This window comes from Caretta caretta, chromosome 19 (genome assembly GCF_965140235.1).
Source record: "Caretta caretta isolate rCarCar2 chromosome 19, rCarCar1.hap1, whole genome shotgun sequence".
In the NCBI taxonomy this organism is placed as follows: Eukaryota; Metazoa; Chordata; order Testudines; family Cheloniidae; genus Caretta; species Caretta caretta.
This window is the reverse complement of record NC_134224.1, coordinates 19,455,236-19,482,579: the sequence shown is the minus strand read 5'-3', so window position 1 is coordinate 19,482,579 and position 27,344 is coordinate 19,455,236. Positions and strand designations below refer to the sequence as shown.

Sequence of the window (27,344 nt, the reverse complement as noted above, 5' to 3'; positions counted from 1 at the left end):
TCCATCGGGGAGGGTGGTTTAGTGGTGGGGACCACCTACCAAGTCTCAGCTTCTGGGTGTCTCTCTGGTTCCAGGCTCAGTGCCATTGGTGCTGGTGGTTATCACTCCGAGGGAGCTACCAATGAAGGGTCATAGCCATGACTGGAACAACCCATGCGTTTCAACAAGGCCACTGCACCGGCCACTGTCCCTGCCGCCATTGCCCCTATACTGTCTATGCCGGCTCAGTAACACATTCCCGCCTCTGGGGGTCCATGTGACAAGTTGAAGCGACCCTCGGTTCCAGAGGAACCTCCTTCCAGAGACTACAGAGGGGCTGTAGATGCCAGAGTCTGCCTTGAGCTCACTGATAATGGTGACCAGTGCCCTGCATAGGGGGGCCGGTACCCACACCATGGAGACCCATGTCGGTGCCAGGGGGACCAGAGACAGGAAGGAGAACGTTGCCACGGCATCAGTGATCGGCAACAAGACGACAACCTGCATGATGGCAATTGGTGCCAGTAGTAGGGGGACCAGCAAGTTCCTCTTGGGAAACTGTTTGGGTGAAGGTGACAGAGGCCACAGTGCCGGCGACCAACGGCAAGCATCTGGCAGCCTGGACAGAGGCTCTGACGTGCATCGGCACAGTGGTGGAGAGCACACCATCATCTCGGGGGATCTGTGGTGCTCCAACACTCACTTGCCCTCTTGGGGAGCCTTCGCCAAAGCTTGCAGCACCTGCTGCGCTAGCTGTGCAGGCAGAGACCTGTGCTCTTTCAATGCATGGGAGCATGTGTTGGCATTGGTGCCGGCAAGGAAGATAGTCTAGTACTGCTCGCAGTAGTCAGGGGAGGACCTTTTGCTGGGCTAACAGCTGGAGAAAGCTGACCGCGGGGCTCTAGGGTGAGTGCATGGCCCAAGGCAGTTCCTTTCACTGCTGTCCCCTTGCTTTTCTTCACTGATGCTGAGGAGCTGTGCTTCCACGCCTTCTTTTTCCGTACTGGTAACAGAGAGCGGTGCCGGGAGGAGCCCAGTGCCGGTGTACTTTTTATCGATGCCGAGGTGCTTGGTGACTCATGCTGAGGAGACCTGGATTGCAGATGGACTCCATGGAGCCTGGAGCTGAATGTCCCACTCTTTTTGTGTGTGGGGCCAAAAGTTCTTACAGATACAGTACTTGAGACAACTGCCGTGAGGGTCACTAACAGGTATAGGCCTGTTACAGTCTGTTCAGGGCTTGAAACCCAGAGACCGGGGCATGCCCCACCCGGGGAACCTGCTGGAACCTTAACAAATAAGGTATTAATGGGTACTTAACTACATACAAGGCCTTAAGGCACAAAGTCAAAGGGAGAAAAACCGCTCGTCCTTGTCAAGCAAGGAAAGGCGCTCTGATTGACCACCACGGGCAGTAAGAAGGAACCAAGAGGGCACAAGGCCGGCGGCGCCTGATATATCCACGCATGGATGCGGAACTCAAGGGGGTGCCACAGACAGCCTTCCAGATGCCACTAAGGCAAAAATCTCTGATGACCGCGCACATGGGCTCGTGCACACCTAGAATGGAATCACAATGAGCAAGCACTCAAAGAGCAGTTTATTGAAGGGACAGATTAATATCTGATCCAAATTCATTTGAAAATTTGCTTTCAATACAAATAGAGTGATTCATAATAAACTTCTAATTTTCTATTAACTATTGTAAGTGAACTCAGAATCTGCTTTTCAACAAAGTGTTGATTATGGTTTTTTGTGGTTTTTTTTTTTTTTTTTTTAATCAAACCTGATCCCACTCCCATTTAAGTCATTAAAGATTTTGTCACTGATGTTAACAAAAGCAGAATCAAACCCTATGAGTGAAGCCTACACAAGTCAACATTGTCCCATACTACTTGAAGTGCAATGATCTTAATTCAATCTGAATGGAAACTCAAATCTTTGCTAAAAATAATGAACATCAAGCTCTAAGACTGATTTTTTCCAGTATCTTGCAGAAACGACATTCTATTTCTCAAAAGCAGGTTTCACCTCTTTGCCAAGTATAAATTCAACCACGAAACACTAATACAGGCAGTCCTCGGACTTTCGACACAACTGGTTCCTGAAAATTGCATCATAAGCCAAAACGTCGTAACTCTATTGCAGGACCAAGCGTCAAAGTGGAAACCAATTGTCAAGTCAAATCAGGGTGTCAATTCATAAACGCTGTAAGTGCTGTTTGTTGTAAGTCAAACATCATAAAGTCGAGGACTGCCTGTACAAACATTTTGAGTTTGAAAATTCTGGATAGGACACTTTTGAAATTTATATACACACAATGCACATATGGGAGAAAACATCCATATGATAAATTGCAGATTGTGATAAATCATTCACCAGTGACCCATCGCCTGTCCACTAAGCCACATCAGAGAGTTATTTTAACATTTCCATATCTTGGGCAGCTTCAGAGACACAACTTTGTGGAGTTTCTTAAACTAACCTGCCCAAGGAATGTTTTCTCCTGCTTCAAATTATTGTATCAAGGCCCAGCACAAGAATCAGGAGTGGGCCAACAATGGTTTTTGGAAGTGTTAACTTCAAAGCTTGACTTTTCATGACCTCTTAGGGCTATGAATTTCAGCTCCATATTATTGGAAAAGATGAATTATGCATGTCCTGCTAGGAATTTGAGTCCTGGAAGAGCCCAAGATAAACTTATACAATCATATGTTTGTTCAAGTTCTTAGATTATGACTGCTGAGTTCTTTCCAGTGAGGCTAATAGGCGGCAAGTGTTTGCTTGAAACCTCACCCTGTTAACAGGTGTTGATCCTACCAGGAAAGGGTTAAGTGGGTTTCGATGAACCTGGAGAGAGGCTACATAGCAGCAGTAGTATTCCACCTTTTCAGCCTGAGAGCCAATCACTCCCCACCCCGCCCCCCCAAGTGGGATGAATTCTCTGGCCCGCTCTGCTCCATTTGGACTACTTAGGCAATACAAGGAGAACAGAAGGCACCTGCAAGTCACCTGTTAAGGATTTACCCAAGAGCGAATAGAACCAAAGTATTCAGTTCCTGTGATTCTCATCCTGCAGCCCCAGCACAGAGGATATTATTGGGCTGTGGAGGGACAGGTCATACGTAAGTGTACAGCTTCCATTCTAGTTCTCCACAGCTGGCATATGGTCTTTTGGGGACAGCTGTCAACTAGCAGTCTTCACCCTTTCCCTCTCTTGGGCTATCCCTCATGTTTTTGTGAGGGAAGGGAGTAATCCCTTACTAGGAGTTCCTCTTGACTCAGCCTGAGCCTATCAAGTATCTATCCTGCTCTCCCTGATGTCAGGAATCTAGAGGAAGAGCTGCTGTACCTCAGCAGGAAAAGGTAAAGCAGCTGAGTAGAGCTCTCCTGGGACTGCAAAGGAAGCAGTAGGAGAGACAGTGTTCCCATCCGCCCCTCTGTAGTGAGAAGGCAGATTCAAATATTTCAATGTCATAGTGAAACTTGATTGCAAAACAGCAGCGATGTCACATGAAGTTGCCCTGTGGTCTTATGAGGTTCTCTCTTCAGATGGCCATAGACTGAGGAGGATTAGATGACACCTTCTCCAGCTTCCAGAAGAAAGGGAGATTGGGGCACTGAGTCTGCCATTTCTCCTGAGGTCTCAGTTCTCTTACTCTGTTCTGGCTGTTGCCTGCACCCCAGAACTAAGTTCATTTTTTAATACAGAATCAAACTGAAGTTTTCTTAACACTACAGGTCTAGATTGGGGCTTAGCAGCCTTAACAGTAGAACCCTAGAAACGGCCAAGTCCAGGGAGAAAATCTGAGCTAATACTTCCTTAAAAAAAACCACAGGAAGAGTTTGGATTCTTTGTACTGTGGGGAACTGTGCTGACATAACAGGTAGTGAAAGTCACTGCTCACAGGTGAAACCTAGTACGTAATACTTTATTTTTCCTACAACTCTTATATTGTGATTCAATTTAGAGGCCCAAGCAGGCTGAAGCCTCACTGTACCAGGACTGTCCCTAAGTGCAGAGCCCCAAACCAAAGATATAACAGGTGGAAGAAAAAGCATGTTTGCATCTGTACATAAGGTGTTGGGGCTGCAGAAGGAGTAACACAGTATGATTTACCACAGACTGGAGGTGCACACAATTGGAAACCAATCAGCAGCAATAATCACAGATCATCCACACAGCCACAGTCACATGGCAATTCACTGCATGAACTATAGCAGAGCTGAGCTTTGAGGAGGGATTTTGAAGAAGGTATGTTAAACTTGGTGGAGTAATACTATTAACCTGCTGTGTCTAGAATGAATTAACTCACCAGTTTGACTGCTTCTTGTGCTGAGTCTTTGCCACAGAAGGTAATAAAAGCATAACCTCTGTTCTGACCAGACAGAGGATCCATCATGAGGCGCAGATCCCAAATTGGACCAGCCTTCTCAAAGAGTGGCACCAATTCATCCTCATACAAGTCTCTGGGAATCTTGCCAACAAAAACCTGGAGAGAAAACAAAACCTCTTTAAAAGCCTTTGCAGATTCTGACCTGGAATTGGCACTTTAAATGAAGTTCTCTGGGAACAAAAACTGCATGAACAATAAATTTATGAACAACTATAGAAGAAACCCCTAGTTACGGCTGTAATACTATCTATCCATTATAGACTCATTTCACAATTAGGATATGTCTACACTTAAACCACTGCAGCGGCACAGCTGCAGCTGTAGTGAGTGGCTAAACTGAAGCAGTTCTCCCATCCCTGTAGTAATGCAGTTAATCCACCTCTCCTAGAGAGGGTAGCTAGGTTGATGGAAGAAATTCTTCCGTCGACCTAGCACCGTCTACACTGGGGGACAGGTCAACTTAACTATGGCAATCAGGGGTATGGATTTTTCACACCAATGAAAGACATAGCTGGGTCACCTTAACTTTTTAGAGTGGACTTATCCTTAAGTTTTCCCAGCCATTCATTCAAGATATTCTATTTTTGGTCTGTCTGGCTTTGCCATTCATAAGTAACATGCCCATTCCAAACCTAAAAATGTATCACACAAAAACAGACAGATTTAAATATGTAATTAATAAGGAAGAGCAGAAAACACTAGAGGTTTAATATATTAACCACAACTGAGGTGATATAGCTATTCACGTCTGAACTTCTCCATTTCCCCGAGTCTAAACTGTAGTAACTTCTGTCAAAAAGAAACAAGTTCTCACCCTTGCTGTACTTGTTGGTGGGTGGATTTTTTGTTGTTGTTAAGTCAAGTTGTAAAGATATACCCATGATGTTTTCTAAATAGTAAGTTTAAATGGTGCAGGATGGAAACTTGGCAAATTTTTGCTAAATGTAGTGAATGGTAGACACCCTTAATTTTAAAACTTAGTTTAGGAAGAAGAAAAATTAAGTCAGTTTTCAAAAATTGGTCGGATTTCTCAGAGTCACTTTTGGATGCATATCAAACAGAAATTCAGTACTCGCAGTTGAATGTTATTGAGAGCTCTGAGCATCCGAACACAAGTATTATAAGAACAGTTTTGAAGATACACACAATGTATGCCTAAGCGGAGCGGTATCGAGATTTTACCACCAATTTACAGACACGTGTCCACCCAATTTCTTTTTCAAACAATTTATTTTTTTAAAAATAATGCAGTTTTCTAAGAAAGCAAAGTCGCATGTCTTGAATTTTTTTAAAGCAGTTTTAAAAGAAGTACAAGGGTTTATGAGCAGACTCAAGAACACCAAATACTCTCATCACAGGTATACATATTCTCATGGCCTTTATCTAGACCAAGATTAAAAAAGATATCCTGCATCACGTTAAGTCTAGGGTGGACAACCTGCTGTTAGCCAAGGCAGTGTACAATTAAACACATACTAAGTCCATGTAATTAAAGGCAAGGCTTAAACTCTATCATCTCAGCACATTAGAGGCAGCGCGCACCTTGTCTACATTAAACTTTGTTAGTCAGAATGAGCTAGCTAACGTTATAAGTTTTATCCCAGGGTATGTCTACACCACAGCAGGGAGGTGATTCCCAGCCCAGGTAGACATATGCACACTAGCTCTGCCAGAGTTACCATCTTGACTATAGCAGCATTGCTGCAGTGACCATACCACTACAGTCGTCCTGGTTAACATTGTTTCGTTGTTACATTGCTGATCAATTAGGGAACATGCTCATTTAAAGTAACACAATACTCCCTCAGAACGTTGTTTGGCAGCCACCTGCTTTGTCAGTGGACAGAGCTAGCTGGTGGGGGCTTGGAACTAGGGTGGGCTGGCAGCCGCCCTCCCCCCCCCCCCCATCAGCTCCCCGCTCCCCTAAGTTCCCTGTGCAGCAGCTGCCCATCTGTCCCTCCCCCCACTGACGTGTGCTGCTCCTGCCCTCTGCCTTGGAGCTGCTCCAAGAAGCCTCCTACTTGCGGTGGGGCAAGGGGGCTAATATCAGGGTGTCCCCCTCCCCCCTGCTCCTGTACCCCCATCTCCTGTAATTTATCTCCACGAGGGGGGCGGAGGACACATGACAGGGCTCAGGACAAAGGGAGCTTGCTGGCAGCAGCTGTCTCAATTTGCTAATCTACTTCAAAAGGCAATGTACTTGGAGTGGGGTCAGCATACTTAAAGGGACAATGCAGGTGTCTCTTACCCAGGGTGTGTGTGTCTGTCTCTCTCTGCCTTGTGTCTCCCCTCCCTCCATTCATGCTGTCTTGTAGAGTGTGAGGCTACATTAACAATGTGAAAAGGAGTACTTTGTGGCACCTTAGAGACTAACCAATGTGTTAAGCCTTGAGGGCTCAGCCAAAGTTCATCACTTAGCACTAAGGCATTATCTGGGAAATATCCCACCCTCTGACTTCACCACCTCAACCAAGCTTCACAATCATCATTGTTGTGTACAGCATTATACGTGTGTGTGTGTGTGTGTGTGTGTATAAGTAAAAATAAAAATAAAAAACAATACAGTCTTTGGTCTGGTGAAAAAAATTTCCCTGGAACCTAACCCCCCCCCATTTACATTAATTCTTATGGGGAAATTGGATTCACTTAACATCATTTCACTTGAAGCATTTTTCAGGAACATAACTACAATGTTAAGCGAGGCGTTACTGTATATCTAGCACTCTAGATCAGGGTTTCTAAAGGCGGCCACCAGGGCCTTTTCTTGCCACAGCCTCTCCCAGGGACACTAGCAGCGGTTGGGTCCTGCCCCCCTCTGGAGACACAAATGCTGGAGGTGCAGGCAGCTGGTGAATTCCCCACTTTCCCAGGGGTACGGGAGGCAGGCTTTGGCCATGGGGCTTTGGGCTCTGTCCACACAGTGGCAAACTCTGGTTCCAGGCTCCGGCCCCAAGCTCAGCACCCCTGCCATCATCCCTGGGCCCCACTGCCTCCCTGCCCACCTCCCCATCCAGGCCTTAATTTGTCCCAGGGTTTGCCAGAGCTGAGTAAGTGTGAAAAGTGATGTTAATCATACAAGTATCTCTTTTCACAGCAGAAGACTTATCAGCTAGCAAGTCTTAGGGAGAAAAAAAGTGAAACCAAAAAAGCAAAGATACAACAAAGACAAGAACATGCAAAGCACCTTATTTGTGTGTGTTTCTATTCTGCTTCGGTACAGTAAAGGACAGACAATTATTTGTTACTGAGTGAAAAAATCCTACATAAATTACAATGGTTTGGACATGTATATGTGCATATTTTGTTTTTCCGAAAGTGAAGTATTTTAGGAAAAATTGTCAGCAAGGCCACCAGCAAGATCTGAAACCACCAAAGAATTTGCCGTGAGAATCCCTGCTCTAGATTAAGCAGAGCTAGTGTGTGCACATCTACCTGCACTAGCAATCACACCTCCTAGCTGTTGGCTAGACATATGCTAGGATAAAAAGTGAATGACTAACAAGACTGTTTCAGAGGAGCAGCCGTGTTAGTCTGTATTCGCAAAAAGAAAAGGAGGACTTGTGGCACCTTAGAGACTAACCAATTTATTTGAGCATGAGCTTTCGTGAGCTACAGCTCACTTCATCGGATGCATACCGTGGAAACTGCAGCAGACTTTATATACACACAGAGAATATGAAACAATACCTCCTCCCGCCCCACTGTCCTGCTGGTAATGGCCCACCTGTTGATCACTTTAGATAAGCTATTACCAGCAGGACAGTGGGGTGGGAGGAGGTATTGTTTCATATTCTCTGTGTGTATATAAAGTCTGCTGCAGTTTCCACGGTATGCATCCGATGAAGTGAGCTGTAGCTCACGAAAGCTCATGCTCAAATAAATTGGTTAGTCTCTAAGGTGCCACAAGTACTCCTTTTCTTTTAACAAGACTGTGAAATCTACTAGACCGTGAAAGAAGAGAAAGGTTTCCTCTAATCTCCCTCAGCTTTCAGGTTCAGGGGGAATTCTTTCAACAGAAGGTAGAAGATTCAATAGGTGATTTTCAAGCAGACCACTTCCCTTTAACAAAACCAAGACAACAATTATTTGCTTAATACTCTCAAACAAGAAGGAGCCCAAGGATGATTAAAATACTCCTCTGCCATAGAGAGAGTAACAAAATTTTTTACCACGATGTATTAGAGATAGTGTGATTTGAATACTGCTTCTTATGCAAAGCCCTGATCAGCTGTGGCACTAGCCACATCATCAGTACCTAGGAGAATGTGTTAAAAGAGCACAGAGGTTATTTAAGTTAATTTGAGAAAGCATTTTCCCCAACACACATGCTCAGGGTACTAAAACCACTAATATTTAGAGCGCTGGAGAGGACGGTGCGTACGCAGCAAGGGAGGGCCGACCCTACTGTTGGTGGGATCCGGCTTAGGGATTTTTGAAGCACTTACTGAGCCATGGCATTAAGTAGCATGCCGCGTCTCCCAGGATCACTAAGGGCATTTCAACATCCCCCACTTTAATCTTCTGGTCTGGAAAGAAAGTCCCCACTTGCAGCTTTCTGTACCGGCCCATGTTCCTGAAAATACAGGACTCATGGATATTTTTAGTAAAAGTTAGGAACAGATCATGGGCAATAAAAAAGAAGTCACAGAAGTCCATGACTTTTACTAAAAAACCATCCCTGACAAAATGGGGAGGGAGGAGGGTCCGGCACTCTCCTCCCCCCACAGCCACTGAGCAGCTTCAGGGTCCCTCTGCAGCCACCAGGAGCTGCAGGGCAGCTGGGGACCTGCAGGGGTCTACAGCCTAAACTCACTAATATATTAAAATAATTTAAATGAAATACAAAAAGTATTAAGTTTGCAGCCAACTTTAAAAAAAAAAAAAAAAGACAGTCAACCCAACGAACTGGTGGAAGTCACTGGCTAAGCGCCTTCAACCAGGGTTTACTGAAGTGCTAAAAGAGCTTTGACAGCAGTGGCCTATTCTGAAGATGCAGGGAGAATATTTTTTCCATTTCAGTTTATTTAATTAGTTCATTCAAAGTTAAGAAACCCTGGATCTGAAAAAGCAGGAATGTTTGTTTTTTTGCATCCAATGTATGAATGGAAATTAGGTGTTAAATTATAAGACCTACTAGTTGTAAAATATTGAAGGACGTGGTGGCCAGAAACAGTTCAATACATAAATTATAGATAAACGTTCTTAAAATCAGGTTTAAATGCAAACATGTTTTGACACATTAAAAAAAAAGTTATCCAGTGCACTTAAGGTAGTTTTATTTAATAAAAAATAAAATGTTTGTGCATTTTTAATTGAATTTGAATTTCCATCCAAACAGAGCTGGACATGATACCAAGTACCCTAATTCTGAGCCACAGGACCCACAAGCAACACCTGAAGTTGGGTTCCAACACAGTTTAAGAGTATCATGCACTTAATGGCACACAAACAAAACATGGGGTTTGGTAACTCAGAAGAAAACCAAGTTAAACATACCAAATGTTCTTCACACTTTATCTGAGTTACTTAATAGGTAAAACAGTAGTTTTCACATGTATCTTTAAAAATCCAGACTTAAGTTTTAAGAGTTCTTCCCATTTGGAAGAGAGATATAGCAGTCACTTAATAGCAGATTAGTATATTTAACAAGTTTCCACTACAATCTCTATTCTCAAGCACTGCTATGTTTGGCCTCTGCCAAAAGATGATTTTTTAAAAGTTTCAGCAGAACCCCTTTCTTTTAGAATTGAGAGCATAAAAAGCATTTTCCTCGTCAAAGCAGCTGCCACTTTTCCCACTCAGGGATAACACAAACATCTGCATTATGTAATGTCAAACTGGACTTATAAACAGGATTTGAGGAGCAGTAAGTGCTTTGCCAAGTTTAATGAAGTTCGGCTTAAATTTCATGCAGAGTTTGAAAGTGTAGAACTAAACACATTCAGCAGACAATTCCATTAAGCCACTAGTTAAACACACATGTATACGGTATACATGTGTGCGCAGTAGTTAACTAAGCTCCATCTTCCTAATGAGCTTCAGAAGCAGGACAAGTTGATTGGCTATGAAGAAAGCTTTGTCAACAGAACTTGTCAGCTTGTTAGGTGCACATGGTTGTGGTGCTAGCTGCACACAGTGCAAGAGTTTTGCACAATCAGCACAACAGGGTTATGGCAGATGTTATATCCTCAATCCAAATACAGTGAGATATTAGCTGCATACTTAGCCTAAAACTATTTTACACAAGTGAATTTGTGACTGACAGGTGTCTGCTATAGAACTGGGCACTTTTCCTTTAGATATACCTAGGAAATTAAGCCAAAAAAAATCCAAAAGGCTTCACAATAAGTACTAAGAAGTTAGGAAATGCAAGAGTTAAAGGTTGATGTACATCTTTAGCTGCCCCTTGTGCAAACAACATCATAGACTTTGCAATCATAGGCTTAGATGCCAAGCATCCAATGTTTTAGAACTAGCAATTACAAGTTTTCTACGTGTTCATATTTTAAGATGTAGAGGAAAGCCGAAAAGAGCATTAATATAAAGTGAGAACTTATTGGCAAATTAAGTAATATTCTTGATTTCAGTCAATAGTCACCTATTGCAGCCATCTCACTGTTCAGGTTCTCTTCAGTCTTTTGAAGTCAGTCCCTTGTGGACAAACAAATACTGGTGTACATGAACTGCCTTGAAGTATTCAGTAGGTCACTGGTGACTACATTAAATAAAATTGGTATCAGCACTGTGCCTTGCAGAAGTCTGTTTTTCTAGAATCACCAGTTACAGAGCCACTTAAACATCTAACTCACAGCCCCAGCTAGCTACCAGTACAATCTATGAAGAATTCTTGACTTTGTGTAGTGCACACCAGTCTGCCAAATTGTGTCATAGGCTACTGTAAGATCAATTTCCCAATAGGAGTAGATATACCACACTCACCCTACTGCAGGGGTGGGCAAACTTTTTGGCCCGAGGGCCATATCGGGGTTGCAAAACTATATGGAGGGTCGGGTAGGGAAGGCTGTGCCTCCCCAAACAGCCTGGCCCCCACCGCCAACTGCTCCCTCCCACTTCCCACCCCCTGACCGCCCCCTCCTGGGACCCCACCCCCACCCAACCCCCCCCTTCTCCCTGTCCCCTGACCGCCCCCTCCTGGGACCCCACCCCCACCCAACCCCCCCCTTCTCCCTGTCCCCTGACCGCCCCCTCCTGGGACCCCACCCCCATCCAACCCCCCCTTCTCCCTGTCTGACTGCCCCAACCCCTATCCACACACCTGACAGGCCCCCTGGGACTCCCACGCCCTATCCAACCCCCCTGATCTGCATCCCCTGACCCCCCTCCCCGAACCCCTGACCCATCCAAACACTCCCTGCTCCCTGTCTCCCCCCCCCCCCCCCCGGCCAGAACCCCTGACCCATCCAACTGCCCCCTGCTGCCCTCCCCCCCCCCGAACCCCGACCCATCCAACCACCTCCTGCTCCCTGTCCCCTGACTGCTGACCCAGGACCCCCTGCTCCCCACCCCCTTATGCTGGAGCCAGCCACGCCACCACGCTATCTGGCAAGAGCAGCAGGCCAGAGCGCTGGTGGCACAGTGCGCTCAGGCTGCGGGGGAGGGGCCGGGGGCAAGCCTTCCCAGCTGGAGCTCAGGGACCGGGCAGGACAGTCTCATGGGCCAGATGTGGCCCAGGGGCTGTAGTTTGCCCACCTCTGCCCTACAGCCAGAAGTGTGGTTGTCGGCTAAGAATTTAGCATTTCATGCAGTGTAAAGCTTATTTATTTGTCTTGTATCTCTAGAAGCAATCAAGCTCAATATGTTCTTGCCAGCCTACCCTATTCAGAAGGTGGAGCTTCTGATGAACTCTCATTAGGCCTGATGTATAGTCCATCCCAACAGTCAAGACTAAAGGTAACAAAACTATAGAAAACTGTAAACGGAGAAAAGGGGATTGCAGGAGGCAAGGGGATGTAACTGTCAGCATCCATTGACAAAAAGGATATTTCTGGCCAAAAAAAGCAATCTGGGGGTCTAAAAACAAATTTAACAAGACCTCCAGACTAACTGACTGTAGATTTTGCAAAGTCTTCAAATCAGCATTATCTCCTTATTTTAAAGGAGCCTCAACAAGTTGGTTTTCATCCAGGCCCCAATATACAGAAGGTATCAGAAGAGGTAAACAGCAACAGAAAGACAGAGCTGATTACACCAACATGACATTGTGTCCCTAGTGGATTCATGAACAAGGGTGATTGAGTCTTGGGGGACTCCAACTGAGTGCCTTCAGGTAGGAGTCATAATACTGCTATTTAACACTACTTTATGCTGTCCTAAGGAATAAATGGATATTTGTCATTCATACTATGTCATGTAATCACATCAGCAGCACCACACGATGAACTCATTCACCTCTGTGCTTCCATTTCCCCTCCCATGCTTTGCCTTGCCTGTTTAAGTGAGTGTACAATGCCTAACACAACAGGGCCCCAATCTCAGTATAAGTTTTAGCATCACTATAATACCTATAAATACTGAAAAGATGGAAGATCCAGCCTTAAAAATAACCATCTCCTTTCCATTTCTAGGCAATTTACCATTATGAATATTACTATTTCTATACACAAATCATTGAGGCCTGATTAGATGGAATTCAAGACCCAAGTTGTATCCTTTTGCATACGCATAAGATTGTGAGTTCAATCTTAACTTTAGTGTTTCTTGACTTTTGTTTCACAGTGCCATTTCATGCATTTAGTATACAAGTCAGTTGTGTTAATGCCTAATTCAAACTCCATCCCCGGAGAAGGAGATAAAAGAGTTCCTCTCCATGTATATAAAAGATGGAAATTAGTGCCCATCAGGTTGCCTGTTCTTAAACCCTCTCAACTATACAATGTAGATTCACAGGGGTTACCAATCACTGTACTACTCCCAACCATTCTGCTACACTAGGTAGAAAGGAAGTCTGCAATACCAGCCGTTGTATATGGCTACTATGGAGGAGCTAAGAAAAGGAGGTGAGCAGCCAGACCACCACTTATATAACATTAATAGCTTCTCAATGTAAAGGATAATAGGCTCCTGATTTACATACCAACATATACAATTTGAAATTAAGTGTCATAAAATGGATACATAAACTCTATTTCTGTAAATAGCTATAGGAGCAGTTTAGCAGTTTCAGCTGTACATCCACATTGCACAGGGTCTTCAATTTAGGCAAACAATGTCAATCTAGGCTAAAATTTGGCATACAAACTGTTAACCAGAGTGTGATGTGGATGTAAAATTCAGTTAAATTTTACGTTTGTGAGGAGGATGGGGGAATTTGGTAACAGCAATCATAAATGCATCGACAGAACAAAAACCAAAGCCACTCCAACCCTAAAATATCCAACTTCATTCAGTTTTCCTTTGTTGAACTGCAACTTCAGGGTGAATTTAGGGCTCTTAAAAGCTGGGGACCTACACCAGACTGAGCCACACAATGCAGGATAATTAAGAGGTCCTTTCAGACAGATATATAAAAGTTTCCTTTATTAAGTGTTGTGTCCTCTTGCCTCTTATTTTTTTATATATATACACATTTAATTGAGAGTGACTGTTATTTTCACTTGCAGCAAAATATCAAATTTATTGCAGAACAGCTGGATGTGGACAAGTGATAGTGGACTCAACTAATCAACGTTTATTTACATATTTCAGTCATTTTGGTTAATATTAAAAGGAAATGACAACCACCTTAAAACTAATGTTTTAGCTCGTTGGAAGAGAGATAACACCAATGGGTTCCCTACAGCAATTTACAGGAAGATTCTATTAAGATGCTGTGGGGCAGCTACTGATGCCAATATGTTTACAGTAGATTCAAGACTATTTGAACGAAAAGTACTTCAATTAATTAAATTTGCCTTTTCAATAATTTTGTTAATAGATTTCACTGACAGAACTGAAGTTTTGATAGTAGTCCTCTGAAAGTTTCCAGGATGCTTGTGTAACTGAGCCCCAGTCAGCCTCACTTCAGTCCCTGGAAAAATCATGGAGCAGGTCCTCAAAGAATCAATCCTGAAGCACTTGCATGAGAGGAAAGTGATCAGGAACAGCCAGCATGGATTCACCAAGGGAAGGTCATGCCTGACTAATCTAATCGCCTTCTATGATGAGATTACTGGTTCTGTGGATGAAGGGAAAGCAGTGGATGTATTGTTTCTTGACTTTAGCAAAGCTTTTGACACAGTCTCCCACAGTATTCTTGTCAGCAAGTTAAGGAAGTATGGGCTGGATGAATGCACTACAAGGTGGGTAGAAAGCTGGCTAGATTGTCGGGCTCAACGGGTAGTGATCAATGGCTCCATGTCTAGTTGGCAGCCGGTATCAAGTGGAGTGCCCCAAGGGTCGGTCCTGGGGCCGGTTTTGTTCAATATCTTCATAAATGATCTGGAGGATGGTGTGGATTGCACTCTCAGCAAATTTGCGGATGATACTAAACTGGGAGGAGTGGTAGATACGCTGGAGGGGAGGGATAGGATACAGAAGGACCTAGACAAATTGGAGGATTGGGCCAAAAGAAATCTGATGAGGTTCAATAAGGATAAGTGCAGGGTCCTGCACTTAGGACGGAAGAATCCAATGCACCGCTACAGACTAGGGACCGAATGGCTAGGCAGCAGTTCTGCGGAAAAGGACCTAGGGGTGACAGTGGACAAGAAGCTGGATATGAGTCAACAGTGTGCCCTTGTTGCCAAGAAGGCCAATGGCATTTTGGGATGTATAAGTAGGGGCATTGCCAGCAGATCGAGGGACGTGATCGTCCCCCTCTATTCGACATTGGTGAGGCCTCATGTGGAGTACTGTGTCCAGTTTTGGGCCCCACACTACAAGAAGGATGTGGATAAATTGGAGAGAGTCCAGCGAAGGGCAACAAAAATGATTAGGGGTCTAGAACACATGACTTATGAGGAGAGGCTGAGGGAGCTGGGATTGTTTAGTCTGCAGAAGAAAAGAATGAGGGGGGATTTGATAGCTGCTTGCAACTACCTGAAAGGGGGTTCCAAAGAGGATGGCTCTACACTGTTCTCAATGGTAGCAGATGACAGAACGAGGAGTAATGGTCTCAAGTTGCAGTGGGGGAGGTTTAGATTGGATATTAGGAAAAACTTTTTCACTAAGAGGGTGGTGAAACACTGGAATGCGTTACCTAGGGAGGTGGTAGAATCTCCTTCCTTAGAGGTTTTTAAGGTCAGGCTTGACAAAGCCCTGGCTGGGATGATTTAACTGGGAATTGGTCCTGCTTCGAGCAGGGGGTTGGACTAGATGACCTTCAGGGGTCCCTTCCAACCCTGATATTCTATGATTCTATGAAACAAAATGTATGTGAACGATCCACAAAATGTAGGCAACCCATCCACAAATACTCATTTATTTAGTATACACTTCAGAGTTCTCTACCTGAACACTTTACTTACATTTGCAAGCATCTTCCCATTTTTTGGGCCACAAATACTCCTTTTCTTTTTGCGAATACAGACTAACACGGCTGTTACTCTAAAACCCATTTTTTGCATGTAGTCTCTAACAAAACCAATTAGTGTCCCTCAAGTTACAGTCACATTGTACAAGAAAAAGGTCAAATGGTTTCTTTTCAATCAGATCTGTTTGGCTAGACTTGTAAGTCATCTGACAGTTTGGTCATCTTATCCTATTTTAAAAGCTTGTTCAACTAGTTTTATTCTCTACACCATCTCTGCTTCTTCTGCCATCTGTGGTTATCTTCTGCAGAAGCAGAACGTAACTGCGGAAAGCCAATAGGATACTGAAGTGTGTCCTTATCTGCAAGACTCTACGCTTTTACTTGTTGTATTGTTTACTTCTAATTTCCTGAATTTCTTAGTAAAAGCATAACAAAAAGGCCCAGTAGAATAATCTGCATATACTAACCTCTGTTCCAATACCAGGCTGAATGCCTGAATAGACAGTGTCTGGAGGAGGGCCCCCATATTTCCTCTGTCCAGTGGTCACATCCAGAGTATAACCAGTCCTCTCTAGCAAAGCCTGAAAATTGTAAAAAGTTGTTACATTAGATAGTTATAATGATGACATGACAGTTAATTGGGATGGACATTTCCTAATTTGCACTTTGCCAGTACCATACAGCAAGCTATAGGCCTCCTCAAGAGGCTGTGCAGACCACTGTCAGTGGGCACAGAAGTGTTACGTTATATAGAAAAGTTTACAGCAAAAAACTGTTCAGCTTGCTTTTCAGAAAAGGAAGCCTGAACACACTTCTGTTTTAAGCAAACACACGGACATGGTGTCCCAGAAGCAACATGCAACATATTTCCAGTATTTAGTGCTTTCTGTATGACATATTGAACAGCACACTACATATTCCTCCCAAAAGTTGATTGCATTTTTTTTTTTTAAATTTTTGGGTGCCTAGTTTGCCCCCCCCGGGGGGGGGGGGGGGGGGCGTGGGGTCGTCTATCAAATTCATGGCTGTGAAAAAACACATCATGGACCGTGAAATCTTGTCTTTTGTTTACTTTTACCCTATACTATAGGGCCATGCCTGGCATGACTCTTTTCCATCAAAATTCTGTGGTAATATAGATACTTCTGGAAACCTGGGATAAAACACCGAGCACATCTTAAGCAACAGTTATGCGTACAAGTCTACTTAAAATGGGGGGGGGGGGGGGGAGAATGTGGGTGGATCCACACTTTTTCACAAGTTGGTCAGGGCATAAAGAGCAAATTTCACAGTTGTGTTCATAAGAACATAGAACATAAGAACGGCAATACTGGGTCCAAAGGTCCATCCAGCCCAGTATCCTGTCTACCGACAGTGGCCAATGCCAGGTGCCCCAGAGGGAGTGAATCTAACAGGTAATGATTAAGAGATCTCTCTCCTGCCATCCATCTCCACCCTCTGACAAACAGAGGCTAGGGACACCATTCCTTACCCATCCTGGCTAATAGCCATTCATGGACTTAACCTCCATGAACTTATCCAGTTCTTTTTTTAAACCCTGTTATAGTCCTAGCCTTCACAACCTCCTCAGGCAAGGAGTTCTACAGGTTGACTGTGCACTGAGTGAAGAACTTCCTTTTATTTGTTTTAAACCTGCTGCCCATTAATTTCATTTGGTGGCCCCAAGTTCTTATATTACAGGAACAAGTAAATAACTTTTCCTTATTCACTTTCTCCACACCACTCATGATTTTATAGACCTCCATCATATCCCCCTTTAGTCTCCTCTTTTCCAAGCTGAAAAGTCCTAGCCTCTTTAATCTTTCCTTATATAGGACTCATTCCAAACCCCTAACCGTTTTAGTTCCCCTTCTCTGAATCTTTTCTAATGCGGGCATATCTTTTTTGAGATGAGACCACATCTGCATGCAGTATTCAAGATTTGGGTGTACCATGGATTTATATAAGGGCAATAAGTTATTCTCCATCCCCTTTTTAATGATTCCTAACATCCAGTTTGCTTTTCTGACTGCCGCTGCACACTGCGTGGATGTCTTCAGAGAACTATCCACGATGACGCTAAGCTCTCTTTCCTGATTAGTTGTAGCTAAATTAGCCTCATCATATTGTATGTATAGTTGGGGTTATTTTTTCCAATGTGCATTACTTTACATTTGTCCACATTAAATTTTATTTGCCATTTTGTTGCCCAATCACTTAGTTTTGTGAGATCTTTTTGAAGCTCTTCACAGTCTGCTTTGGTCTTAACTATCTTGAGCAGTTTAGTATCGTCTGCAAACTTTGGCACCTCACTGTTTACCCCCTTCTCCAGATCATTTATGAAAAAGTTGAATAGGATTGATCCTAGGATTGAACCTTGGGGAACACCAATAGTTACCCCTCTCCATTTTGAAAATTTACAATTTATTCCTACCCTTTGTTCCCTGTCTTTTAACCAGTTGTCAATCCATGAAAGGCTCTTCCCTCTTATCCCATGACAACTTAATTTACGTAAGAGCCTTTGGTGAGGGACCTTGTCAAAGGCTTCCTGGAAATCTAAGTACACTATGTCCACTGGATCCCCTTGTCCACATGTTTGTTGACCCCCGCAAAGAACTCTAATAGATTAGTAAGACATGATCTCCCTTTACAGATACCATGCTGACTTTTGCGCAACAAATATAGTTGCGTATTGCATGCCACCCTTATTTCTGCCAGCAGCTGCCACTCTCCCACTGCCCAGCTCTGAAGGTGGTGCTGCCATCAGCAGCAGCGCAGAAGTAAAGATGGCACAGAACTTACAACTGTATGAACATATCCACGAAATTTGCGCTTTACGTCCTGCTCAACCTGCAAAAAGTGTGATTTTTCCACAATTTAAGTAGACCCCTATTCATAACAGTTGCTTAAGATGTGTGCTATGTTTATTTCCAAGTTTCCAAAAAAATATCTATATTACCACAAAATCTGATGGAAAAAAGTCACTCAGGCATGCTCTCTTCAGACAGGCCTCAGTCTAGTCATTCCAATTTACATACGTACAGCAATCAAAGTTTCAAATCAAGTATTTAATTTAAAACACCTGCTAGTTTACTAGTGGAAGCATGCCTCTTAAGTATTTGTCTAATGTGCATTTCCTGACAGTATCAGAGTGGAAAGCTTCCAAACAGTGTTGTATGCTACTTCAGTGTATTGAAGAGGATTTATGAGCACACTCATATTTACCCAGTCTCTTTCTAGAGACAAATATACCTGCTCCTCCATTACAGCTTAATTTTTGTATCTAAATACATTACCTTAATCTTTGCTTCATCTGGTCCCTTTGTTGACTCTTGTACTTTGCTTCCTTGTTTCTCTCTCTGCCTGTAGGTCTTCATAACTCCACATAAAAATGCACTTTTGTTCTGTAGACACAATTTATAAAGTAATTCAATTGAAGCGTATTATAAAAAGCCATCTAAAGCCACTGGATCTTACACATCACAAAAGCCAATGTGTCATGTTAATGTAATAACCAAAATGCCAAAGGAATCCTTAAGAACATCCCAGCTGATGTAAATTATCAGAACAAACTGATGATTGTTAAAGACAATAAGGCTCCAGCTAGCACTAACAGGTCACACATTCACTCAATATATAGTGCTCATTCCAGCATTAGAGGCTTTTGCCTTGCACTCAAAATACAAATATCAAAGATATATGCCAAACTTCCAGTTTGGGTTTGAAACATTAGAACACTGCAACATCAAGTATTTGCTTTACGGGAACTCAGAAGTGCCAAAACACCATTACACTTATCTGCTCACACTTCTGGAGCTCTCACCTTACCTGTACATGCGACAGGTCACTTTCTTTAAACTGCTGTAATACAGAGAGGGCGCCTTCTTCATTAAATTCCCTAAGAGCATCAATTGCTCTCTCATCAAGATCGACATAAGCTACCAACCCTAAAAAGTTAAAGATAGAAAAGTTACAGATTTCTGTTTAATTATACAAAAGCAAGATGGCTAACAACTAAGCTATTTGCTTTTAAAACAAGCAACAGTTATACTGCATATTAGTAAATAGAATTATGCATTATTTAATATTAACTACATACTCCTACACAAGTATATGAAAGGATATGGGTATACGAATGAAAAAGTTAAGAAATTAAAATGTATATACCTAGGCACTACAGTAAACTAAGTGCAATATTAAACCAAGAGTAATAGTTTCAGAAGCTTTGGAAATCCAATCTGCTGCAAAAAAACAATGCTACATACCAGGGTTTGAAATAATTAAAACTCTGGCTCATATTTCCAACAGATCTGTGAACCCAAAGCTTTAAGTTTCCTTTCTTTGAATGGAGCCATTCTAAAATACACTGACAGGGAAGCATTGCCTATATCTTACTCACTTGCCTGTACCCTATCCATAATGAAAAGGGAGCCAACTGACTGAGGACCTGAGCCACTTATAGCCACCTCCCGCCTCACCTCAAAAAGCATTAGAGATAGAACAATTTGTTGACTTCTTGAAGTAGGTGGGAAGAGTGGAGATTACAGTGGATTTTCCACTTGGGAAAGTACAAAAAAACATTTTGACCCACCCACAGTTTTTAGTATCCAGAAAGACATTTCGAGCCCTGCTATGTACCCCAAGTACACTATTAGCAGCTGTACAGGTACAGACCCAAAGACAGTGGACCAGTTCTGAATCGCATGTTATTTTCAAATTATTTGGAAGTTTTTCCTCTCTTTGGAATATCAGTGGTTTTATGGAAGCTGTGGAGTGCTGCCAGTTACAGACAAAGATTACATTTTCCAAGAAACCTGCTGATATTTAACAGACTTCAGTGTGAATCCACATAGAGAACTCCTCACAACACTGAGCATTCTGGAATTTAAATTACTGCACACTCCTTAATCTCCACTGGAGTTCAAAAACACAACAGTACAGAGCACAAAGACTGCATTTCAGAAATGATCCTGCATATTGGAAGGCACCTGTATCATTCACAAGTGAAAAGACTGAGCAGATTAAAAAATCCCAAAGTACATCCCCAAATTTGGCTGTGGCATCAAAAGAAACTAATAGAGCTGATAAAACCCTGCATAGTGTAGAACATCTTCAGTTGGCATTAAGGAAATTTGAACAAATGTGTTTTCAAAAGTTACCCATGCAATGAAGTCATACTAGCTAGTCAATTTCTGGGTTAAAATACTCTTACTTGAGAACTCCTCACAACACAATTGCAACACCTTCTAGACTCGAGTCCTACAAGTCCCTTGCCCAGCCATTTACATCTATCCTCAAGCCATGATGTGGATATTATCATAACCCACACTTAGAGAAATGCATCTCTAAGCAAATAAAAGCTGGTAGAAACTCACTGGACTGACTTCCAAAAGAGATCGCCCACACAAGCCAGAATATCAACATACTGAAGATGGATAAGGTATTATTTTGAACTGCCTTCACTTGGTTTGTGGAATTTTTAGACTGTTTAAAAGGAGAAACTGGCATCTTGTCACTGAGATATTCAGGTAAGTGCATGAAGCAGTTCCATTTATGTCTCTAAATCTGTTCAAAGAACACTCTAAAGAGGAAGAGGAAGTTTCCATTTATAAGACCAAAATAATGGAGGGAAATTATCCTCAAAAAAAAAAAAAAAAACCTCTTCCTGCAAAGGGACCCCGTTCTTGCTAGGATTTCCAGAGACTATATTATTCAATTTGCTGAATAGCTTACTCCTGGACTGTGTTAAAATGCAGTTAGAGTGAAAACTTCAGTGTAATGACTGACATGGATTCAACTGTTCAGCTGGAACTAGACAGAACATAAAATCCATAGGCAGACTGGAGTTCAAATGTTGTCCCAGTCAAGACAAGCTAGTTGCTTTCCCTACTGAGCCATCTACTCAGCCCTTAAGTGTTCTAAGAGTCACTGTGAGGAGTTGACAGTAGAAAAGTAAAAGCGAAGTGATGACTATTTGGATTAAGAAAAATGTGCAGTTTAGTATGCTGGAACATACATCTTTACTTGTGAAAGTCTAAGACAAACTGATGCACTGTCTCCTGAAGGAACTAGGATGTCATTCAACACTAAGGATGATTCCAATAATTAAAAAGAGTCAGTGTCAAACCCAATTTGCCTTCAGGGAAGTGAAAGTAGCAATACATTCAGAGCTACACAGATCAAACACAGTGAGAATTTTTAAACCTTAATCTATAAAATTTGAAAATGGTATGCCCTCACTTTCATAACCAATCAGAAACAAGAAATGTATATTATACCTGTCTGAAATATTTCATCAAGTCTCTCTGCCACCTTCTGTGGGAGGCCTGCCTCTATCAGTGTCTTGTAGTGTTCTGTGTGAGTTACACTGGAAGTATCCATTGGTTCTTCCTCTTCTTTTAACTGTACCGCATTACCATTCACCTGATTAGCCATTTTATTATGCTGCTGGAAAAAATTCAGGAGCTATATTACATTAAGCCAGAAATAACTAGTTTGTAGGACAATGCATGATTTATCTAAACTAATTGGTATACATGCTGCAAACGACCTGTATCAAAATCGTATTTAATGCTTTTGGGATGCAGCTGATTTAAGTTTCAATAAGTACAGTTCTGTAACATTGTGGAACATGTACATGGAAGAATTTACATTTTTAAAGTACTTCATGTACATCAGATCTAAACTCAACTTTGATTGTCAGTAAGGTATCTGGTTACCATAGCAGCTGGAGTGTACTGGTGTATTACATAACACCCTTCAATTGGTGAACCATAAGCCACATCAAAACTACTGCTATTTTCATCTCCCATTCCTCTAATCTTAAAATGATTATTTCTTATGCAGGGTATCTTAACATATCAATGTCAATACGTTTGCCAACTTTCACATAGTTTCCTGGCTTGCTGTCATGCCTTCTTTCAAACCCAACTTAATGTTACATGAGAGGCCATACTCTTTTGCTCAGCATGCTTCAGAACTCAAACATGGAAAGTGCCATACTACGACATATTACCAATTTCAATCCATAGTGGTACAAATCTGAAAGTGAAAAACCACTTCAGGTAGAATGTTTTAGATTCTGCAAATTGTAGCACAACAAGATATTTTGAATTTTACTAGTTTCAAACGCAGCCATGACTGCAGCATCCTGAATTTCTCGTAAGTAAAAGACTTGATGCAACAATCAATAGAGATTGCAAGGATGTACATTCAAAGAGGCACAGCTACTGTCTTAGACCACTCTAATGGGCTTTGCCTAATTCACTGTACAATTTGTCTCAATTTCTCTATTAGCCGGCCAATAGATGTTTTCACCTCAGCTTTCATGGCTGAGGTTGCAACCAACTACTTAATTAGGATTGTCAACTGTATAAGATCAGCAGAGATGCAAATAGTGCTGGGCCTTATAAGACATGAAAGAAAAGTTGATGATGCATGTATCAGTGATGGAACGGTAACTACACAGACATATGCAACATGACAGGAGCAATGCAATATGTACTGGAATACATGATTTGAAGATGGTTCAAGAATAAACCTTTTCTAATGTTTAAGCCTCAAGATATCTAGTCAGCTACCACAGAACAAATCTCTTAAATAACTACACCCAAGACAGACAAGCAACATATCCAAAGCTTCTAAACTAAAGCCTATGCACTGCTCTGAAAATGCACCAGGGCAAATTTGCTGGCTTGAGCCAAATCATTCTTATTAGACAGACAAGAGATTCTGCAATGGATTGAGAGAACTGTGGTGACTGGGAGGGGACAAGACTCAAGTGACAGTCCCTCATGCAAGCTATATAACAAAGCCAACTTCTGCAGCTGCATGATATACATGTATGCACTTAGAAGTTGCTATTAACTTTGCTATTATGCTAGTATTATTTTTGCTATTAACAAGCATGTTATCTCTGGAGACACAAATCCACAGTTTGAGAACTGCAAAACTAAGCATCTCTGATTTTATCTTCTAGACCGAGTCCCATTGGGTAGATAGAAAGATTAACCTAAATAATCTATACAGAAGCCCCTGGAACCCTATAAGATTGGGTCCCTAAATCCATGAACTACTGGAGCTCGTTTACAAAATGTTTCTTAAAAATTTCATGAATATATTGTCTCATACTATAGAATTAGAATTTATAATCCCTATTCCATGATGAGCTATAATGTGTCTTAATTAAAACTATCTTTAGATAGGTTTTTTTCCCTCTAAAAGCATTTCATAAAAAAAATCTGATTTAAATTAAAAAAATCAGATTTCTGTTTTTTTAAAACAATTGTTTATCCACTCTGATTTAAAGTGACAGTATTACTGTACAAAACATGTCAACAGAACCATGCTTATTCACCTCTACACACAATATTCACCAAACTCACATTATATTAAATCCCAAAACATTACTGCAATGTTAAGTTTGTGCAGTGAATTACATAAAAGTCAATAAATGCTAAATTAAGGCTAGAAATTTACTCCTTAGGTATCTTTAGAAGCCACCGCCCCCCCCATACCTTGAAATAGTTTTAAAAAATTGTTTCAGGTACCATATCAGCCTTTGAGTCTTGTCTCTTCTCCCCCACCACCCCAACTCCTTTGCCAGTTTTTGTAGCTTGACAATCATTTTACTTTACTTTCTCTCACTTGTAGGGTTTTGCACAAGAAAATACAGGGAAAGTGTGAAACTGATTACACAAAGTAAAAAAGTGAAATAGACAAATAGCCTCAACTACAGTAATTGTTTTACCTCTAACAGTAAAAATGTTCCTAAGTGAGTAGTTTAAATTGATGTCCCTTTAAGAGGCTTTTCTTAAAGCTGGATTAACACTTCAAATGTCATTTTCACACAGTATTCAACTCTCTCCTGATGGAAGATGTTAAGACTTTAGTCATGTTCTCAAGCTTACCTAAAACTTGTGCTGAGAATTATTGGTTGTATACTTTTAGCTGCAAACTTAATGAATTTGCAGTTCCACAGCTAAAGCTTCTCATAAGCTATGAAGTATTACTTTTGTAACCTAATGGTATGAAATATTTAGTGTCACTGTCAGCTTAGTATTTATATAGGAGTGTACAATCCAATAAGTTTTTGCTACAGTATTACTCCAATGCAGAATGCACTTTTAGTATGAATTTTAAGCCTATTTTACTTCACTTCATGTAAGTCAAGTGTATTCTTCATGCTATACATGTTTATCTTTGTAAAAAAAACTTGAGAATTAGTATGAGATCACATAATTTAGGACTACTGTAATGCATGTGCACAAACCAGCAAAGTTAAGATTATTCATCCTTAACTATGCATTTCCTGTCATGTGTCTAACTGCAAACTCTTCTTTAAGTGTGGTTCTACTCTGAAACATGAAGGTATTACGGTAGGAGTAATTTGTGTCTCAGTGATTTCCAGATGAACATGCACACCATTCCAATCACAAGCAGAGATTTTTTTTCCATCAGCTAGTTTTGCAAACTCAGATCAGAATCTGAGTGTTAAATGGTGATTTTTCCTCCTTGCTTCACCAACACACAAGCCAAATCATATCCCCTGCAACACCCCTTATGACCCCATTGCCTTCAATGGGGCTGCACAGGTATAACTGGAATTCAAGAGTCATACTGATGCACAAAGAGGAAGGTAATCCAGCTCTCTTCCTCTTAGCTGTGTCAGCTATGCAAAGACACCAGAAGTAAACACCAGTTCAATTTTTGTCACCAAAGAAAGTTAATTGAATATGCTATAAGATCAGTTGATTAAGAAGGTAACATGTTTACTTTCATTATTCAGACTAGAAAAGAACTTTGAAGTGAAGCAAGTTTGAAAAAGGAGTAGAGATGTTGGAGTTTGCACGTGGATCATGCCCATGACATGGCTGGTTGGTAGTTTGAGCCATACGTGAAAGCACAAAATGCACATATTAACCTGATTAGGTACACATACAGAAATTGTACAACCCAAGTTTCAGGAGGACAGGGAGATTCTTTAACCCAGATGTATGCAAAGATTATAGATACACTTCCAGAAGGATCATTTACTTTGCTATGCATGAAATATGTAGAATGTGCAAAGACAGGTGGACTTCAGGATGTGCATACGTATAAAGATGTGCCTATTAAGCAAGCAGCAGTATATAAAGTTTGGGAGCAACTGCAGATTGTAAGTGTGGATGTTTTGTGTAGAATCCATATTGGTGTCCAGGCCATTACCTAACTGCACCATTTTGAAGTTGCAGAATGGTGTTTTACGTAAAAGACTCCATATTGGCACTGCCAACTGTGCAACTAAAGACAGCACTGTATAATTTTTGTTGAGTTACTTGCCCACCCATATCTCAAAGTCAAAGTAATTAATCCTCATTGAGGTCTAGCCACATGCAAAGTTGGAACTCTGGGTGTTATTTAGTTACCTAATGTGGGGGAGGAGTTATGCGCAAGTAATTCAAGTAGTCAAACCTGCACTTTCCCCACCAAAATAGTTCTCTTTTAGTATAAATCCCACTACAAGATGATACAGCTGCTGAGAACATGGACTTGTTCCGGACTGCTATTCAGCTTGCTACAACAGTTATGCTACCATGAAGCAGCAAAGCTGTACATAATCAACTTTAAAGTACAGCAGGCATAACTAAAAACCTTATGGATATTCTACACTGAGCCTGCACCAAAGCCATTTCAAAGGGCTTGTCTCCACTTACTGGTGGACAGATGCTGTGGCGCTCAATCCAGGGATCGATTTATTGAGTCTAGGGAAGACCCACTAAATCAACTGCCGATCGCTGTCCTGTCGATTCCGGTTCTCCACCAGGATGAGAAGCATAAGGTAAGTCGACGGGAGAAACTCCCATCGACCCAGCATGGTGTAGACACCACAGTAAGTCGATCTAAGATACGTCGATTCCAGCTATGTTATTCACAAAGCTGGAGTTGCATAATTTAGGTTGATTTAGCCCCATAATGTAGACCTGCCCTAAATTACTTACTTTAATCTCCCCACCCCCCGCCATCACCACCTACTAGACAACTAGTGCCTCATTGGAGGTTTAAAAACATTACATTGATAAATCAAAATGGCTGAACTTCAAAATGTTCAATGTATCAAAAAAGGGTTTTTCTGAAACTGAAAAATTATGTGCTACCCCAGTAGCTTTACTGAAGCACAGCAGAACAGATTTATCCCTCCCTTCACCCAAAAAAAGTTACCTTCAGTCTAAGATCATGTTTCAGAGTAGCAGCCGTGTTAATCTCTAAGGTGCCACAAACACTCCTGTTCTTTTTGCGGATACAGACTAACAAATTTATTAGAACATAAGCTTTTGTGGGCTACAGCCCACTTCATCGGATGCATAGAATGGAACATGTAGTAAGAAGATATATATAATATATTCACATACAGAGAAGGTAAGAGGCTAATTAATTAAGATGAGCTATTATCAGCAGGAGAAATAGATTCAATATGTGAATAGATTCAATATGTGTAATGACCCAGCCACTGAGTGGCT

General features: G+C 41.8%; 1 protein-coding gene across 3 annotated transcripts in view; it reads right to left on the bottom strand.

Annotated features, from left to right (window-relative positions):
* The window catches only part of HNRNPR (heterogeneous nuclear ribonucleoprotein R), a 53,354-nt gene that overhangs the window by 22,830 nt on the left and 3,180 nt on the right, over window positions 1-27,344 (bottom strand). Inside the window, exons 2-6 of one of the 3 annotated variants that reach the window (XM_048825895.2) lie at window positions 22,125-22,290; window positions 19,675-19,793; window positions 19,143-19,250; window positions 16,314-16,427; window positions 4,296-4,472 (exon numbers count right to left, since the gene is read on the bottom strand). In XM_048825895.2, coding sequence (XP_048681852.1) covers window positions 4,296-4,472; window positions 16,314-16,427; window positions 19,143-19,250; window positions 19,675-19,793; window positions 22,125-22,290 — 684 coding nt within the window. Of the gene's footprint in view, window positions 1-4,295; window positions 4,473-16,313; window positions 16,428-19,142; window positions 19,251-19,674; window positions 19,794-22,124; window positions 22,294-27,344 lie in introns of all 3 variants that reach the window. The other 2 variants (XM_048825894.1, XM_048825896.1) reach the window with 2 other exon arrangements.